Genomic DNA, 17,848 nt, shown 5'->3' on the forward strand with positions numbered 1-17,848 from the left:
GTGTGCTGGCCATAAGCCTATATATTTCTATCTTCACAAGTTTCTCAGCTTATTCAGGGTATTTGGCAGAAGTTGATACAAAGGAAAATTGCCTGCCCCCTACTTTCTTTGAAAAACCCTTATTGCTTCCAAACAAGCGTCTTCCATTTACTGGATCTGACGATTCTGAACAGTTTCATCATGCTATCATCCTGCGGTGCGAAACTGTCACATAGGGACTTTCGTCTTACTCTTATGCGCAACATGCTGGAACATGCTGTAATGTGTCGCTCCCAACCACAACGCCCATTAAGTCAACCTCCTGCTCTGTCATCCACAATATTTTGTCTAGAGGAGGCCATTCGACATCACTGGCTCACCTCTTGTGCCATGAGAATGAAATGCCGTGTATGTTCTGCACGTGGAAAGAGGAAACGTGTTCAGATGAAGTGCAAGAAATGTGATGTGGGACTGTGCATTCTAGGGTGCTTCAAACAGTACCACACGAAAGCAAAATTTAGTTAGACGACGCAGGGGAGTAGCCTGTACAACCATGAAACAGATAACAACAACAAAAAAGGTATTGTACATTGCATTTACTGCCAAAGAAGTAACGGGATGCTTTTAAGCCATTTAGAAAAGAACCGGGATGCCATCCCCCCGCATCCCGCCCCACCTCAAGCCCTGCCTGAAAGCCAGAATAGTGGAGCCACAGAAGACATTCACTGCTAGCCAATGACTTGGTAAACACATTCCAGCTACCATGAATATGCATACAACAGAGGAACTGTTTAAAGAAGTGTTATCTATGTAGTCCATGCCAAAGTTATATAAGGAATACCAGCATCATGACAAACAGAAGACAACAAAATATGGTCAGCAGAGCTTGGAACTAAGAATGACTATGCTGGCAAGGGACAGCAGAAGATCACTGCTCTGCTCAGGGCAGTGGAGTGAGACTCACAGACAGTAAAATATGATCATGGGTCCCACAGGACCCGAAATCACAAATAACTGTGCTGGTGAAGGCCAGCACCAATTCCACAGCTGGAAAGTCTCACAACTCAAGAGCCATGACACAAAAAAAAATTGGTCATGGGTCCCACAGGGCCCAAAACCAATAATCAATGTGCTGGTGAAGGCCAGTAGAAAATTACCAGACCAGACTAGGGCCATGGTTAGCAGTCAGTCATCAGCCATTAAGGAGAGGAACCAGTGAGCACAAAAGCAGTGGAGGAAATCTCCACAGTTGGAAGCCACTATCAAGCAACATCATCTGTAGTTATTTAAAGACTGTGCAGAATAGTGAAAGTGCTATAGTTATCTACAGTTATGAGTAATAAGCATTCAACAAACTCAGTAATAAATCCAAACCCTATGCCTGGTCACTATCATATGACAATGTGATTTTTCTTGACTTTTTTTTTTTTGTATAATATTGTCATGTGTAAGAGTGACTGCAAATGGAGTTTAAGACTGGATACTGAATTTGCTGATCACTTACAGGTTTTAACTACACTATTACTGAATTCCACACTTTAGAAATCACAAGAGCACAAGGTAAGTCTCTTCCTGCCCACAGTGTCTTAACTAGTAGTTGCCTGGTAACAGCTTCTAACAATGGCTGCTTCCGGGCTGAAGTCCTCTCTGAATGGCGGCTCCCTTCCAACTGTCTCATGGAATTACACACTCCACATATCACTGTAGCTACAGCACACATAAAGTCTTCTCTTCACAGCCTGACTTTCAACTGGCTAGCTCCAAGGTGGGCGGCCATTTCACACCAACCTACTAGTCTTCTCTTCACAGCCAGACTTTCAACTGAGCAGTGAACTGGTTGCTCCAGACTGTCCCAGTTATAACATCTCAGAAAGGGCTGCATAGAAAACACTGTTTCCAGCAGTTCCTCTATTGTTGCATGTGTATCCATTGCCACAGGAACATGTTTACTGAGCCGTTTAATAGTAGCGGTCGTCTATTCTTGCTTATTAAAATCTGCTTCCTAGCAGCAAATGTTATTTCATTGTTTGTTTTGCAGTCATTGCCTAGAAACAGGTCTATATGCCACAATACATTCAATATGGTGTAATTTGTGTTGTTAACTCACTATGCTGCATCCTGTACATTACCCCACACTAATAATGGTGTATCATGCATAGTATACTAACCACACCATGGTGTATCTGTATAGCAACCAATACTTACCACTGTGTATCTTGTATATGACTGGGGTAACCACCAAACACTTCGATAGAGATGGATAAACTGCAGAAAAGAGGTCATTACCGTGAAGACAAACATGGTGATCTCAAATTTAAAATTGCCTTCCTGAGGGATACTTGGGACTGGAATGTGCTTTGGTGATATGACTCTTGAAGTAGCATTATCTGCCTGCCCAAGTGTTCTAAATAACAGAAACAAGAGACAAATCACAATTAAAATTTAATTACACACAAGTACAGTACATTTATTTTTAAGTGGATAATCTATATCACTGACAGAAACAGAAAATTTACAGACAAATCTCTTATTATGGATCTAAAACCACACAACATCTATTAAGCCATTATAGATAGTCAAAATCATTACAATTGAGCCATGTTATGGCTCTTGGATGATGTCATGCCTTCCAGCCATGTTAATCCCTACCCCTTCATCCCTTGTTGGAGGGTATAACGTGGGATTCCGCTTCCTCTCCCCGTCCCCTCCCCAAATGGCTCAGAAGAAGCCAGTTAGTGAATCAATTTTCATTTGCTGTTTGGATCCACAGTGTATCAGACGTACGCGGCCAGCCTGGGATATTTTTCAAATTCGGTTTTGGAAGGAATCGCCTGTGGCAAGGAATATTTTTTAACGTTTATTTTGTGCCTGCTGAAGTAGCATGATGGTAAACAAGAGTAATAAGCAGTGAGAGTGGGCCGTTAAATGTAGTCTGATGCCGCAGTTAAGGCAAGAGTAAAGTAACTGACAGATGTGGTCACAGGTTGTATGTTTTGGGGCCCACGGCTTCTATTAACTTCTAATTGTTGTATTCTGTTTTATTGTGTTTCTCTTATTAAATTAATTTATGATTGTGAACTGGTCTTGTCGATTGGAAGTGTCTCCCTGCTGTGGCTTGGAGTCCCTACATCTAGGGAGCATTGTGAACATAACATGAGAGCCCCTGACGATGCGCCGCTCCTATCTCGGACGTAAGAAGTGCTAGATATCAGGAAGGAAAACGGCACAAGTGGTAGCAGAGCGCAATCGGCACACAATGCTTTTGTAATTAATTATCCATGTCACCACGGAGTTTGTAAAACTGAAATATGTAGTGAAGTAAATTATTAACACTATATTTGTTTTTTGTGATTGATATGATTCAGTCAGGAGGATAGTATTGTACAATATTATCATAAAGTTTGGGGTACCCATGAAACTAGTCAGGCTGATTAAAATGTGTTTAAATAAAAAAATAGTAAAGTCTATATAGATAAACATTTGTCTGATAATTTTCCTATCCAGAATGGTCTAAAACAAGGAGATGTTTTATCGCCACTGCTTTTCAACTTTGCTTTAGAATATGCCATTAGGAAGGTCCAGGAAAACCAGGTGGGACTGAAATTGAATGGGAAGCATCAGCTGCTAGTCTTTGCCAATGATGTGAATCTACTGGGTGATAAACAGATACAATAAAGAAAAACACAGAAACTTTGATTGATGCTAGTAAGAAGATTGGTCTAGAAGTATACACAGATGAAACTAAGTATACTGTGACACACAGACCCACTGCTAGGCAAGGACTCAGTAAACACATCCCACAGCAACAAATATGCAACAGAGGACATCCACTGCTAGGCAATGAATGTGTTTTCTGCGTGGTCCAACCCAAAGCTATATAACAAAAAGCCAAAAATAACTGTCAGTTCAGCTGTATGAGTAGTGTGGTCAGAGGTCAAGAGTGTCCAGTCAAAGATAATCATTTGTGAAATGTTGTAACAAGTTGTATAAAGGTCCAATAAATTTGATCATTAAATCCAAAACACAAACACCTAATACATGATAATTTGTTACTGTCTCATCACCAAAATGCTGGGGAAAACCATGACATAAAGATAACTAACAGACACATTCAAATTGTGGCACAGTTTAAATACTTTGGAATGACAGTAATTCAAAATCTAATTCAGGAGAAAATTACGAGGAGGCTGAATTTGGATACTGCATGCAACCATTTAGCCCAGAACCTATTGTCCTCTTTTCTGCTGCCTAGAAACATAAAAATAAGCATATACAAAACCGTAATTTTGACTGTGGTTCTGTATGGGTGTGAAACTTGGTCTCTGAAATTAAGGGAGGAACATAGACTGAGGGTGTTTGAGAAATGGGAGCTGAGGAGAATGTTTGGATCGAAGAGAGATGAAGTGATGGGATGGAGAAAACTGCATAATGAGCTTCATAACTTGTACTCTTCTCCAAGTATAATCAGAATGGCCAAGTCAAGGAGGGTGAGATGGACAGGGCATGTAGCACAAATGGGGGAAAATGCATACAGGATATTGATGGGAAAGCCAGAAGAAAAAGAACCACTAGGAAGACAAAGATGTATATGGGTGGAGAATATTAAAACTGACCTTAGATACTATGGGGTGGAATAATCTGGCTCAGGAGAGGGACCAGTGGCGGGCTCTTGTAAACAGGATAATGAACCTTTGGGTTCCATAAAATGCTGCAACGTTCTTGAATAGCTGAACAATTGGCAGCTCCTAAAGAAGGGCTCAGCTCCATGAAGTTAGTTAGTTTCTAGATAGGTATATATTCCACAACAGCTAGTCATAATCCTGGTTAAGAAGTAACAATATAAAAAAAAATTGGGTTCAGCTGGCTCTGGCTGACAGCACCGTCTCGGAGTATGATGTGTATCAGGAAGTTCCCAAACTAGGTCAAAAAAGAAATGCTGGCTCAACTTACTCAATTTTGGCTGCCATTTCCTTCAAAATAGTCTACTTTGGAAGATATACAGCAATCCCATTATTTTTACCATGCTTCAAAAGCACTGTGGGAGTCACTTTCTTTAATTCTGTCGAGTACCGCTTGCAATTCCCTTTGGATGTCAGACACTGTTTCAAAACATCCCTTCGGTTTCATTCTCAACTTGGGAAACANTGAAGAGAGATGAAGTGATGGGATGGAGAAAACTGCATAATAAGCTTCATAACTTGTACTCTTCTCCAAGTATAATCAGAATGGCCAAGTCAAGGAGGGTGAGATGGACAGGGCATGTAGCACAAATGGGGGAAAATGCATACAGGATATTGATGGGAAAGCCAGAAGAAAAAGAACCACTAGGAAGACAAAGATGTATATGGGTGGAGAATATTAAAACTGACCTTAGATACTATGGGGTGGAATAATCTGGCTCAGGAGAGGGACCAGTGGCAGGCTCTTGTAAACAGGATAATGAACCTCTGGGTTCCATAAAATGCTGCAACGTTCTTGAATAGCTGAACAACTGGCAGCTCCTAAAGAAGGGCTCAGCTCCATGAAGTTAGTTAGTTTCTAGATAGGTATATATTCCACAACAGCTAGTCATAATCCTGGTTAAGAAGTAACAATATAAAAAAAAATTGGGTTCAGCTGGCTCTGGCTGACAGCACCGTCTCGGAGTATGATGTGTATCAGGAAGTTCCCAAACTAGGTCAAAAAAGAAATGCTGGCTCAACTTACTCAATTTTGGCTGCCATTTCCTTCAAAATAGTCTACTTTGGAAGATATACAGCAATCCCATTATTTTTACCATGCTTCAAAAGCACTGTGGGAGTCACTTTCTTTAATTCTGTCGAGTACCGCTTGCAATTCCCTTTGGATGTCAGACACTGTTTCAAAACATCCCTTCGGTTTCATTCTCAACTTGGGAAACAAAGCGAAAGCTAAGTCTGGCGAGAAGGGAAGATGTGGAATGATAGCCATATTGCTGTTAGTCACAAACTCTTTGGTTTTCAGGGATGTGTAGGCTGGTGTGTTGTCGTGATGAAGGAGCAATGCAGTGCATGTTCAAATTTTTTTCAAGATTTCCTGGCAAACTTCATAACAGATCTCAACAGTGTCTGCGAGCTCAGGGACTGTTCAGCAACAGTCTTCATTGATGAACTTCAGTTCTCAAGTTCTTTTAACATTTTCTGTCATTTTGTTGGTGCTTGGTAGCCCTGAACATCTGTCATCTTCAAATGACACTCAACCAGCCTTGAAACGTGAATACCAATCAAAAAACCGCTGCCTGGCTTAAAGAATGTTCTCCAAAAGCCTCATGAAGCATTTCAAGGATTTTGGTAGCGGATTTACCAACCTTCATGCAAAACTTGATGCAGACACATTGCGCAATTTTGCCATCCATTGCAGACAAAATAAAATATGAAGTCAAAAGAGCGCTCGTGTAAAAACAATGCATGTTCACTGGGCAGCGTCACATGGCACACTAATGCAATAAGCTTGCGTGTGATCTTTGCCTTCCCTCTCACCTTCTTTCACCGAGGCAGTTACAACAATAATAGTACACGAACTTTCTGATACCACCTTGCCTTGCAAGAGTGGTGTGGGGACACCGAAGGCTAAGACAGAAAATCCTGTTCCCCAGGTTAGGGGTCGATGCAGTGGGCCTGCTCCGCTCCATCACAAAAATATACATATGCTAAAAGACATGATGATATAGAAAACAGACACAAACACCACAACAGGCTGGGCAAACAGAAACAGATAATGCATCCTGGCTGCTGGAACATTCAGGGATTAACAAAGAAAATACAAGAGATATAGTGTGAACTTAATAAACTCAATGCTGATGTGGCCATACTATCTAAAATCAACAAAGAGGGGAAAGGCAATGGGAACGTAAGGATTTTATCCATTTTTGGAGAAGGGGCAACAAAGGAAAATGAGCAAATCTCAATCATTAACAAATAAGATATATAAAATATACATAATTGGAATTTCATTAATGAAAGAACTGTAATACTTAATTACTTACTTACTCAAGGAGCTCAGCCCTTTTTGAGGAGCCATCAATTCTGCAGCTACTCAAGAATTTCCAAGCATTTTATGGAGCCCGAAGGTTCATTACCGTGTTCACAAGACCCCTCTGCTGGTCCCTATCCTAAGCCAGATCAATCCAATCCATCCCATCTTATCTCTCTAAGATCCATTTTAATATTGTCCACCCACCTACTCCTTGGTCTTCCCAGTGGTCTCTTTCCTTCTGGCTTTCCCACCAATATCCTATATGCATTCGTCTCCCCCATTTCGTGCTACATGCCCTGGCCACCTCATCCTCCGTGACTTGAGCATTCTAATTATACTTGGAGAAGAGAACAAGCTCCTCATTATGCAGTTTTCTCCAACCTCCTGTCACTTCATCTCTCTTTGGTCCAAATACGAGGGGCAGTCAAAAAGTTCCTGGAATGGTGGTATAGCACTCTAATGGTAGGACATATGGCAACGCTTACCTAATCACCTTCAAAGTAGGACCCTTATGCACACACACGCTTGCTCCATCAATCCTGCCATTGTGGGAAGCAGAAGTGAAAGACTTCTTTTGGAACCTTCCGGAGCTCAGCCATCGCATTCAATTTGATGTTCTCCATGGTTGCGAAACGTGTCCCCTTGAGGGCCATTTTCAGAGAAGGGTCATTCAGAGTGAGATCCGGAGAGTACGGTGGTTGAGTGATGACAGAAATATTTTTCTCGGTGAGGAATTGCCACAAAACAAATGATGTGCAGCTTGCTGCGTTATCGTGATGCAGAAACCACTGTCCCTGCCACTTGTTGCACCGCTTCTTCCTAACCGCATCATGCAACCTCTGCAATACTTGCACATAGAAATGGCCAGTAACAATCTGTCCAGGTGGTATGAACTCATGGTGCACCAAACCACTGATGTCAAAGAATGCAATGAGCATCACTTTGTCTTTGTATCTGACAAGGCATGATTTTTTGGCCGGGGAGGCAATGTTGTGTGCCACTCCGATGACTGTATCTTTGTCTCCGGGTCACAGGCAAACACCAATGACTCATCACCAGTGACGATCTTTTTGAGAAACGTCGGGTCTTGCGTACTTTAGCCAAACAGATCGCCAGCGACCATCATGCGACATTCCATCTGATCCGTGGTCAACTGCCTCAGAACAAACTTCTCACTGAAGCGTCTCATCTTCAAATCACTGGACAAAATGGCATGAATGGATCCGTGAGATACCAACTTCTTGCTCCAACTCCGCAATGGTCATTCTTCGATCACATCGAATCAGTTGTCACACTTTTCCAATCATTTCTTTGGTTCTGGATGTTGAAGGTCTCCTGCTGCGCTGGTCATCCTCTTAACGTCTTCTGCCCATTCTTAAATCAGAAAAACCAGTTGTAAACTGCAGATTTCTTTAGCGCAGTATCGCCGCAAATTTGCTGCAGGGCCAATTGCATCTCTGAAGCAGATTTTCCCAATTTGCACATGAACTTGATGTTCACACGCTGTTTGAACTGTGACATTGCGCCAAATGACCAACAATCACGTCTAATTCAAATGGAACAGTAACAACACTGCACACTGAAACCTGTCCAGACCTGTTGCGCCTGTGAGCAGACATGCTGAGCTCCCCACCACAACAGTGTGTGCGCTATCTTATCGCTCGTTCTCCGTCTGCAGGGGAATTTCGGGAACTTTTTGACTGCCCTACGTATTATCCTCAACACCCTGTTCTCAAACACCCACAGTCTATGACCCTCCCTTAATGTCAGAGACCAAGTTTCACACCCATACAGAACCACAGGCAAAATTACAGTTTTGTATATTGTAATTTTTATGTTTTTGGAAGGCATACAACAAGACAAAAGGTTCTGGACTGAATGGTAGCAAGCATTACCCGAGTTCAATCTTCTCTTAATTTCCTCCTGAATCAGGTTTTGATTCGTTAACGTTGTTCCCAAATATCTGAACTGTGTCACATTTTCAAAACATCTGTTTCCTATCTTTATGTCATGATTTTGCCCTGCATTTTGGTCACGAGAGAGCAACATATACTTAGTTTTCTCTGTGTTTACTTATAGAACAACCTGCTGATGTGTCCTATTTAATTTCAGTCCCACCTGGTTTTCTGGACCTTCCTAATGGCATATTCTAAAGCAAAGTTGAAAAGGAGTGGCAATAAAACATCTCCTTGTTTTAGACCATTCTGGATAGGAAATTTATCATACAAACGTTTACCTATAAGGACTTTACTATAGTTTCATTTAAACACATTTTAATCGGCCTAACTGGTTTCAAGGGTATCCCATACTCTATCAGAATATTGTACAATACTTCCCTCTTAACTGAATCATAGGCTCTCCTGAAGTCTATGAATAGCTGATGTACTGTCATATTGTACTCCCATTTTTTTAAATATCTGACATAATGGTTGAATTAAACATTTCTGGAAGAAGAATGAACATGGCAGACGTACATTCACCTACAAATTCCTACACAGAAAAAACAAGAGACAAATTTAGGGAAAAATTAGAAGATGTTTTACACAAAATATCCAGCACAAATGAAATATTTTTCCAGGGGTATTTCAATGCAAGAGTGGTAAAAGAATATAGACAAACAGTGCATATATTCACAGAAGAAGAAATAAAGAACGATGGGAAAAGGTTGAAAGAAGCGTGGGATTATCATAATTTAAAAATAAGTAATACCTTTTTTGAACATCAGGATGTACATAAATATACCCGGATTAAAAAACAGAGATTTAAAATCCATTATTATGTTACTATAAAACAGAAAAAAAACAGTATGAATAAAAGATGTATGGGTCTTCAGAGGAGCAAATTGAGGATCAGACCACTTTCTTGTGAGATTGGAAATAATTTACTTTTGACATACTCATGGAAGAGGAAGATAAATTCAGTACTGAACTGCTCCAGGATGGTAGTACAAGGAACCTATACTCACAAAGATTAAAGGATACTGTGACATGTTGAGCTATGGATGACGCCCCTCCCCCACCCTGCCAGCCGTGATGCGCCGAGCGAAGCCGAAGTGAGCCGAAGTTAGCCGAGTCCCCGCAACCTGGTAGCTATGCAACGCGAGTCAACAGCGATGACGTCACCAAGGGTACCGCGGGTTGCTAGGCAGCGCGGGTAAACAGTTGTTGCGAGAGACGACGGTAGTAACAGCGGTACACAGCGTTGCTGGCACGATGGCACCAGACATAGTGGTGCCTATTACGTGGCCGTTTTCTGTATTGTCCAATCGAGGCTACATAAGGAGCAGTGAAGGCTATTCACAGCCAGTCCTCGAGCTACCTCCGAGAGTTCTCAAGGCAGTAGCCTACGAGCAGAGTTGGAATCTAGCCAGCAGCGTGTTACGAGTGAAAGTGTGTAATTCAGGGAGACTTGTATAGCTCCCGCGTTATTAATACGTGAAGACTCTTCAAGATAGTGTGAAGAGATTTTGTTGTAGGGTCTGTAAAGTGTGGAAACCCGGAACATTGTGATAATTAATTGTAGCCGATATTTGTAGACTGTTAAATAAACCAATTAACAATCTCTATGGTGTCTTCAGTAACGAAACACGTTACAATACTATAACCGATTACTACTCCTGATGACATACTTCACCAGATTTATGTGATTATTTAGGTGTCAATTATTGTATTTTAATAAGATTTAATTAATTTTTGAATTTGTGAGATTATGTATATTTTATGGATTATATTACGCCATAGGCTATAAATTGAGATGATGATGCAATATGGCGTGACTTCTCATCTGGGGTTCTCCTTCATTAGGGAATGTATGATGCAAGCCCCATAAGTAGTTAAACTGGGGCTTTATTGGAGGTTGACAACCAATCAGGATTGCCGGTTTCTAAGCATGACATCATGCTGGTAGTTACCTGATGTCATGTGCAATCCTTTATGTCAGAAAGAGGCGTCCAGGCTTTGAAATGAGTAGGACGTGAGCCAAGTGTCTCGCCCTCAACATATTAAACAAAGGGCTACACTGAGTATAGCTGACTATGTAAATTGTGAACTACAATAAAGTGTTAAGTGTTTTGTGAGATTATTGTTTTATTTGTTGACTCTTTTGTTGAAACCAAGGCCCATGTTAAGACCCTGAGAGAATATCCTGTGTGCTCCAGATGGAGATGGCGCCCAAGACTTTCCATGTCTGGATCTAAGAGTCTAATGACTGCAGCAACTATAGGATAACCCAGTTGTAGTAGCCTCAGGGAGGGTCTTCAATAAGGAATGGAGTGTCTAAATAAGCGAACCCCTCCCCACAGTGAGACTACATCTCCGCACAATTCCTCGGAGTCGTTACCAGGCGACTTATAGCAAACAGCTGAGTCAAGGTAAACCCTGTAGTGAAGAGAAGTGAGTGTGTAAAGTAGGAGGCGGTTATAAGAAGGTGGCTCCCACTACATAAGGTGGTTAAAATAAATTATATAAAGAATTTAAAGGGAGCTCTGAAGAAATGCATGAATATATAAAGAACACAATAAAGAAAAGAGCATTTTTTGTACCACATTTCATTTTTTGCCTTTATAACTGCCTTTGCTATAGTTTTCATTTTCTCTGTGTAGATTTCTTTATGTACATCTTGTTTTGAGGTTAACAGTTTAAGTTTATGCGTTCCAAAACTTATTGTCATCCAGTTTGTTCTGTAATTTTCCTTTATTTTTACACTCAGTGCTTTTGTTCACTAGTAGCATCAGAATTCAGCTTGTTACTTGGGTACTAGGAAGGAGTAAATACTACTTCCTAACAAGCTCCCGGCTGTCAAGTGTATCTTCACAATCTAGCATTTGCCAAGACAGTTGAGAAATTCACTGCAATCTGTCAAACCCAAGGTTCAAATTAGCATAACGCTGATTACTATCCTGAGCCAAATGATATGTAGCACTCAACCAATTCCTTGAAGATCCATTCTAATGCCGTCCCCTACCTACACCCGGGTCTTCCAAGTGGCCTCATCCCATCATGATAATGACCAAGACTTAGTGCATTTCTCAGTTCTCCCACATGCTACATGTTGATGCTTCTCATCATGCTTGATTTGATCACCCTAATAATCTAAGGTGAAAAACACAAATTACAAACCTCCTCATCTGAAATTTTCTCCAGCCTCCTGCTGCCAGTTCCCATACTGTTCCCACTCTCCCTTAATGTAACAGACTCAGTTGCATTCCCATACAAGACAGAATTCACAGCTTATGCAGACAGCCTACATTTTACACCAGTCTTCCAGTGCCTGCCTGAACAGTCAATCCATGATCTACCAAAGTGCTTCATATTTTTAGTGTTACTGAGTGCTGAAGCCAGATGGTACATTCAACCACTTTACCTGGCAGAAGTGTAGGCTGTCTCTAATGACATTCCCATGGTCCCAGCCAACACTTGCCTTCAAAGCTCAGTCAGAGAGTAGTATCAGTGAGCCGAATGTTTGCTTAAATAAAATTTACAAGCTTCTTCTACCACACACCTAATGATTCTTCCACAAGCTTCTTCTGCCATGCCTAATAATCCTTCCAGCAGCTTCTTCTGCCACACACCTAATGATCCTTCCACAAGTTTCTTCTGCCATGCCTAATGATCCTTCCACAAGCTTCTTCTGCCACACACCTAAGGATCCTTCCATAAGCTTCTTCTGCCATGCCTAACGATCCTTCCACAAGATTCTTCTGCCATGCCTAATGATCCTTCCACAAGCTTCTTCTGCCATGCCTAATTATCCTTCCACAAGTTTCTTCTGCCATGCCTAATGATCCTTCCACAAGCTTCTTCTGCCACACACCTAAGGATCCTGCCATGTTCAATTAGTTTAAGGTAGTTTCATATAATTTATTTACTTCTCTGTTAACACCTACCTACTATATATTTCATTTGTTTCTATAAGCCCCACTCTTGTATTTACATACCATTCACCATGTCAAAAGTATGATTCCATCAATTGTACCAATGTTATGATTCAAAAGGTAAAGGTAAAACTATCCCTGTTAACAGGCCGTGGAGGCCCATAGGGTTGTGAGACATCTATGGCAGTGAGTATGTCAGCCTTGTGTGCTGGCCACCTTTTACCACCAGGAAGATTTCTGGTACTCATTTCTGTTAGAGGCTGAATCAACCCCAAGGCCATTATGTGACTGGAAAGATTAGGCCAACTGAAAAATTCAATGACCTCATCAGGAATCAAACCCACAACCTTCTGGCTTGTAGGACAGTGCCTCAACCAAATATGCTCCCACATGCCCTAATGTTGTGATTTGCCTTGAATTATTATTTATGCTGCAACAAGCAAGTTGGCTATAAAGGTAAAGTTGTACCTGTACTTAACTAATTAAGCACTACACCATGAAGGCACAGGGGGGAGTGGATGTATGTATCCACATTTTCTTGACCTCAGCAATACTTGGAGGTGGGCAGTCAGCCTCACATCCTAGCCACTTTACCCAGGATGAAAGAGCAAATGGTAACCACTGGGCCCCAGAGCCAGTCTGGACGTGGAGATAATTCTTGATCCTACCGGGATTCTAATTCCGACCCCTCAGTCATACAGTCCACAGCCAGTCGCTATACTGACTATGCTATCCCGCCTCCTGACAAGTTGGCTATTCACATTTGAAGTCTTATATTCTTCATTTTCAAGTAAGTCTTGTTTTGGGCCATGCCATAGCTCAAGCGGTTAGTCGCTGGCTTCCCACCGGGGCGGCCCGGGTTCGATCCCGGGTCAGGTCAAGTGGGATTTGTGGTGGACAAAGCGCTGAGGCAGGTTTCCTCCGAGTACTTCAGTTTCCCCTGCCAATCTTCATTCCACCAACTGCTCCACAATCACCCTCACCTATCATCTGGGGCTAGTACAATAGGCCAGAAGTGGCCGCAGTATAAGGGACTTAGTCCCGCCCCACTAGCAATTATAAAAAGTATTGTTTTCATCAACTAATAATATGTGGAGTCACATTCTTGCGTCATCCTTCAGTGAAGCATGACATGTTCCTATCACATGCAACATCAATCCCGCTTCAGTTTATCTTTTTTATACAAAATACTTTTTGAAAAAGATAACAGTCACTGCCTCATGCAGAGTTAGTGGAGTCTTTAGATCCATGGCTTAACTAGCACTTTTACATATCAAACACAGCCGAAACAGAGTGAGAGGGAGAGAGTATGAAACAGATTAAAAGACTTACTTCAGTTTATGCGTTTCATCATTTAAGAACAAGTTAGGTGGTTGTGCTGGTAACTTATTAGAACTTGCTTTACTGATATTTCTTCTTCCACTAGGCATCACTGAGGACTCTTCAGATCTTGATATGGTTCCTTTCTGGAAGTGAATATTACGTGTTATTTAAGAAACGTTCTAAAAGTCTGTATCAGTTTCTCTTTTAGAACACCTTCAGACCAGGGTGACAAGTGTCCTTATGCTGTTTCTGCTCTGAAATCAGCAAGAATATTCATATACTTAAACTTGAACGCAATGAAATCTAAACTAGAAACACACCAAGACAAAAGCATTCATGATGACCTTGCCCTGAAATATCGCAATTACTGTTAACTGGTGAATTTTGTTATACTAAAACCCTACCTAACACCCTACTTCACACAGTAAACACCAGATTACAACAGATTCTACATTTCTGGACAGGAAAGTCATAATTACATACATACAACAGGATGCACGAAATGAAAATTATAAATGCTAGTCAAGTAAGCAGCATATATATAAATACATGAAAAATAAGGTAAATCTATTGAACTGCAATGCTAATATATATTTTAATAAGAAGCGCTTAGCTGAGAACTTGACACCAAAATATGCACTAACAAAAACGAAAGTAAATCCACATAACAAAACTTGAGATCTAAAAAATATCAAAAAGTTCCAAATGAAATGAGTAAAAAATGAAATTAAATTTTGGTATATTAAAAAAAACACCTAAATAAAATTATATACAGTATGCATCTAATTGGAAAGATCTATGGTACAAAATATACCTTAACATCAAAACTATGATTAAACAGAAATTGGAAACCAAATACGACACTTTAAACAACAAAATTAAAAAACTAAAACAAGATAAGGGAAATAACAACACTGCACAACATACGTTTTCTAAAAACACGATCAATATGACCGACATCACATTTACTGATGATGAATTGCACCTTCTAGACAAAGGACTGAAATATAACCTGCAAAAGAAACCCCAAAATTGGATAAAAAGGTCAGCCCTCAAAGCTGACACTGCTATAAGAACTATACCTGAGAAAGACCAACCTTATTTGAAACAGTTAGTAGCTAACAACTTTAAAAATTAATCAAGAAGCAACATCAAAAAAGAAATAAAACACAATACATTCAAAAAGAACAAGTAGAATGGAACACACTAAAGAACATCAAACAAAAATTAATCTATAATCACTCAATGATAGCAAGGCTGATAAAGGCAACACGATAATCATTTTAATAAAAGACGACTACATAAATAAACTTAATAATTTTCATTTCACGCATCCTGTTGTGTTACAATATACAACCTCTTTATTATATCCGTCACAACACAACTAATATCAAGATCAGACCATTTTCGGCCCTGCTACACATGTTCCGGCTACTGATAGCCATCATCAGACAAACACATGATTAACACACACATATACACACCACTGAACCGCAGCACCAACAAAATTGGATACAATATTATTAAAATTAAAACTGACTTGACAATAAATCAAGTTACATAAAACAGAAGTATGATATAAAATAGGAATAAAATTCTTTTGGTGTTTACATCAACGTGTCAGTCGTTGGTTTGTGATTTGTTTTTTTATAATATAGTCAGTGCCTCATCTCATTATAATTTACTTTACTACATCTACATTACGAGCCTCATACACAATTTTATATACGCATAAGTATGAATATTCCAACTTGTCCATGAGAACGAAACAAAAAACAAATCACAAACCAACGACTGATACGTTGATGTCAACACCAAAAGAATTTTATTCTTATTTTATATCATACTTCTGTTTTACATAACTTGATTATTGTCAAGTCAAGTGTTTTTACATATTTTAATAATATTTTATCCAATTTTGTTGGTGCTGCGGTTCAGTGGTGTGTATATGTGTGTTAATCACATGTTTGTCTGATGATGGCTACCAATAGCCGAAACATGTAGCAGGGCCGAAAATGATCTGATCTTGATATTAGTTGTGTTGTGACGGATATAATAAAGAGGTTGTAAACTTGATAACTTCATTAACAATAATAACTTCACAGAGTTATCACACGACATCACCAACAAATTACAACAAATCAAAAAGAATTGCATAAACAGTAGTAAAAACATCATAAAACCCAATGATAAAATGAAATACATACATGAATCCCCATGCACCACACATATATGGGACTATCAAATTACATAAGCAGGAACAACCCATACGACCAACAGGAAATTGGAAAAACTGCCCTGCATATAAATTAGCTAAACACTTAAACACAATACTGGCAAATACATTACAACTTCCCAATGCTTTTAATGTGAAAAACACTAGCACACTTGCACTTGTAACTCATCAAAATAAATATAAAGATATACAAATGTGTTCTTTCAATATTGCAAATATGTATACCAATATCCCCATAAATGAACTCTTATTAAACATTGTAGAAAATATAATAGATAAGAATCATAACATTTCACACAAAAAATAATGAAATTGATAATCTACTAAATATAACGCTAGAACAAAATTACATTGAACATAATGGCAAATGGTTTAAACAAAATGAAGGTCTCATCATGGGAGCACCAACTTCAGCAATTCTAGCCGAGGTATTTATACAATATTTCCTCGAACATACCACAATCATTGACATCTCGAAGAAATTCCAAATAATAGATCATTATAGATATGCTGATATTTTAATCATCTATAATTCCCATATAACTAACAATGATAATACTTTGAATGAACTTAACAATATACACCCTAAATAAAATTCATGGTGGAAAAATATATAAATAATAAAATTAACTTCTTAAATCTATCCACCAAAAAAACACGCAATAATCTACAACTCGGAATCTATAGAAAACCTACAGCTACTGATCTAACTATTCACAACGATTCATGCCACCCTTTTGAAAATAAAAAGGCCGCTATAAACTTTCTCATTAATCAGTTGAATCAATATCCCCTTTCGCATAACAACAAGAGCATAGAAGAGAACACTGTTAGAACTATACTAAATAATAATAATTATCCACAAACACCATACAACAAATACAAAAACCTTCCGTAAAAATACCGTGCAAAAAAAGAAATGAACCACCTTTACCTTTTTTCAGTCTTGAAATCAGAACTATTACCAAATTATTTAAAAATACTGAAGTTGGTATTTCTTACAGGACAAAAACCAATATTAAACATCTTTTAAAAATAAATGAAAACAAAAATTATAAGTACCACCTTAGCAGAATTTACTAACTGACTGTCCGGACAAACCAGACATACCTTTAAAACCAGATTCAGAGAACACATAAGAAACATAAAAATAATGAACAAAACTCCAAACTTGCTCAACATAGATTAGACACCACACATGAATATAGCACGATGGACAAAACATTGGAAATTCTATATATCGGCAAGAAAGGCCGAACACTGGATACTTACAAAAGATTCCATATTTACGAAATCAGCAAACAAAATTTACAACTGAATGATAATTTTACTGAAATTTTTAACCCTATACATGATGTAATCATCGATGCACACCAAACATAATCTACAGTTACATCCCCCCTCCCACCACATCCTCACACACCCTATCTCTACCTCTACCTCTC

The 17,848-nt window shown here is 39.4% G+C and overlaps 1 protein-coding gene across 6 annotated transcripts in view; it reads right to left on the reverse strand.

Moving 5' to 3' along the window:
- LOC111866574 (transmembrane protein 39A) overlaps nucleotides 1-17,848 on the reverse strand; it is a 74,583-nt gene that overhangs the window by 54,976 nt on the left and 1,759 nt on the right. For all 6 annotated transcript variants that reach the window (XM_033752325.1, XM_023855643.2, XM_033752327.1 and 3 more), the window contains 2 exons: nucleotides 14,177-14,310; nucleotides 2,185-2,383 (listed from right to left, as the gene is read on the reverse strand). In XM_033752325.1, coding sequence (XP_033608216.1) covers nucleotides 2,185-2,383; nucleotides 14,177-14,310 — 333 coding nt within the window. The remainder of the gene's footprint in view (nucleotides 1-2,184; nucleotides 2,384-14,176; nucleotides 14,311-17,848) is intronic.

The sequence above is a fragment of the Cryptotermes secundus genome, unplaced genomic scaffold, assembly GCF_002891405.2.
Source record: "Cryptotermes secundus unplaced genomic scaffold, Csec_1.0 scaffold613, whole genome shotgun sequence".
Classification (NCBI taxonomy): domain Eukaryota; kingdom Metazoa; phylum Arthropoda; class Insecta; order Blattodea; family Kalotermitidae; genus Cryptotermes; species Cryptotermes secundus.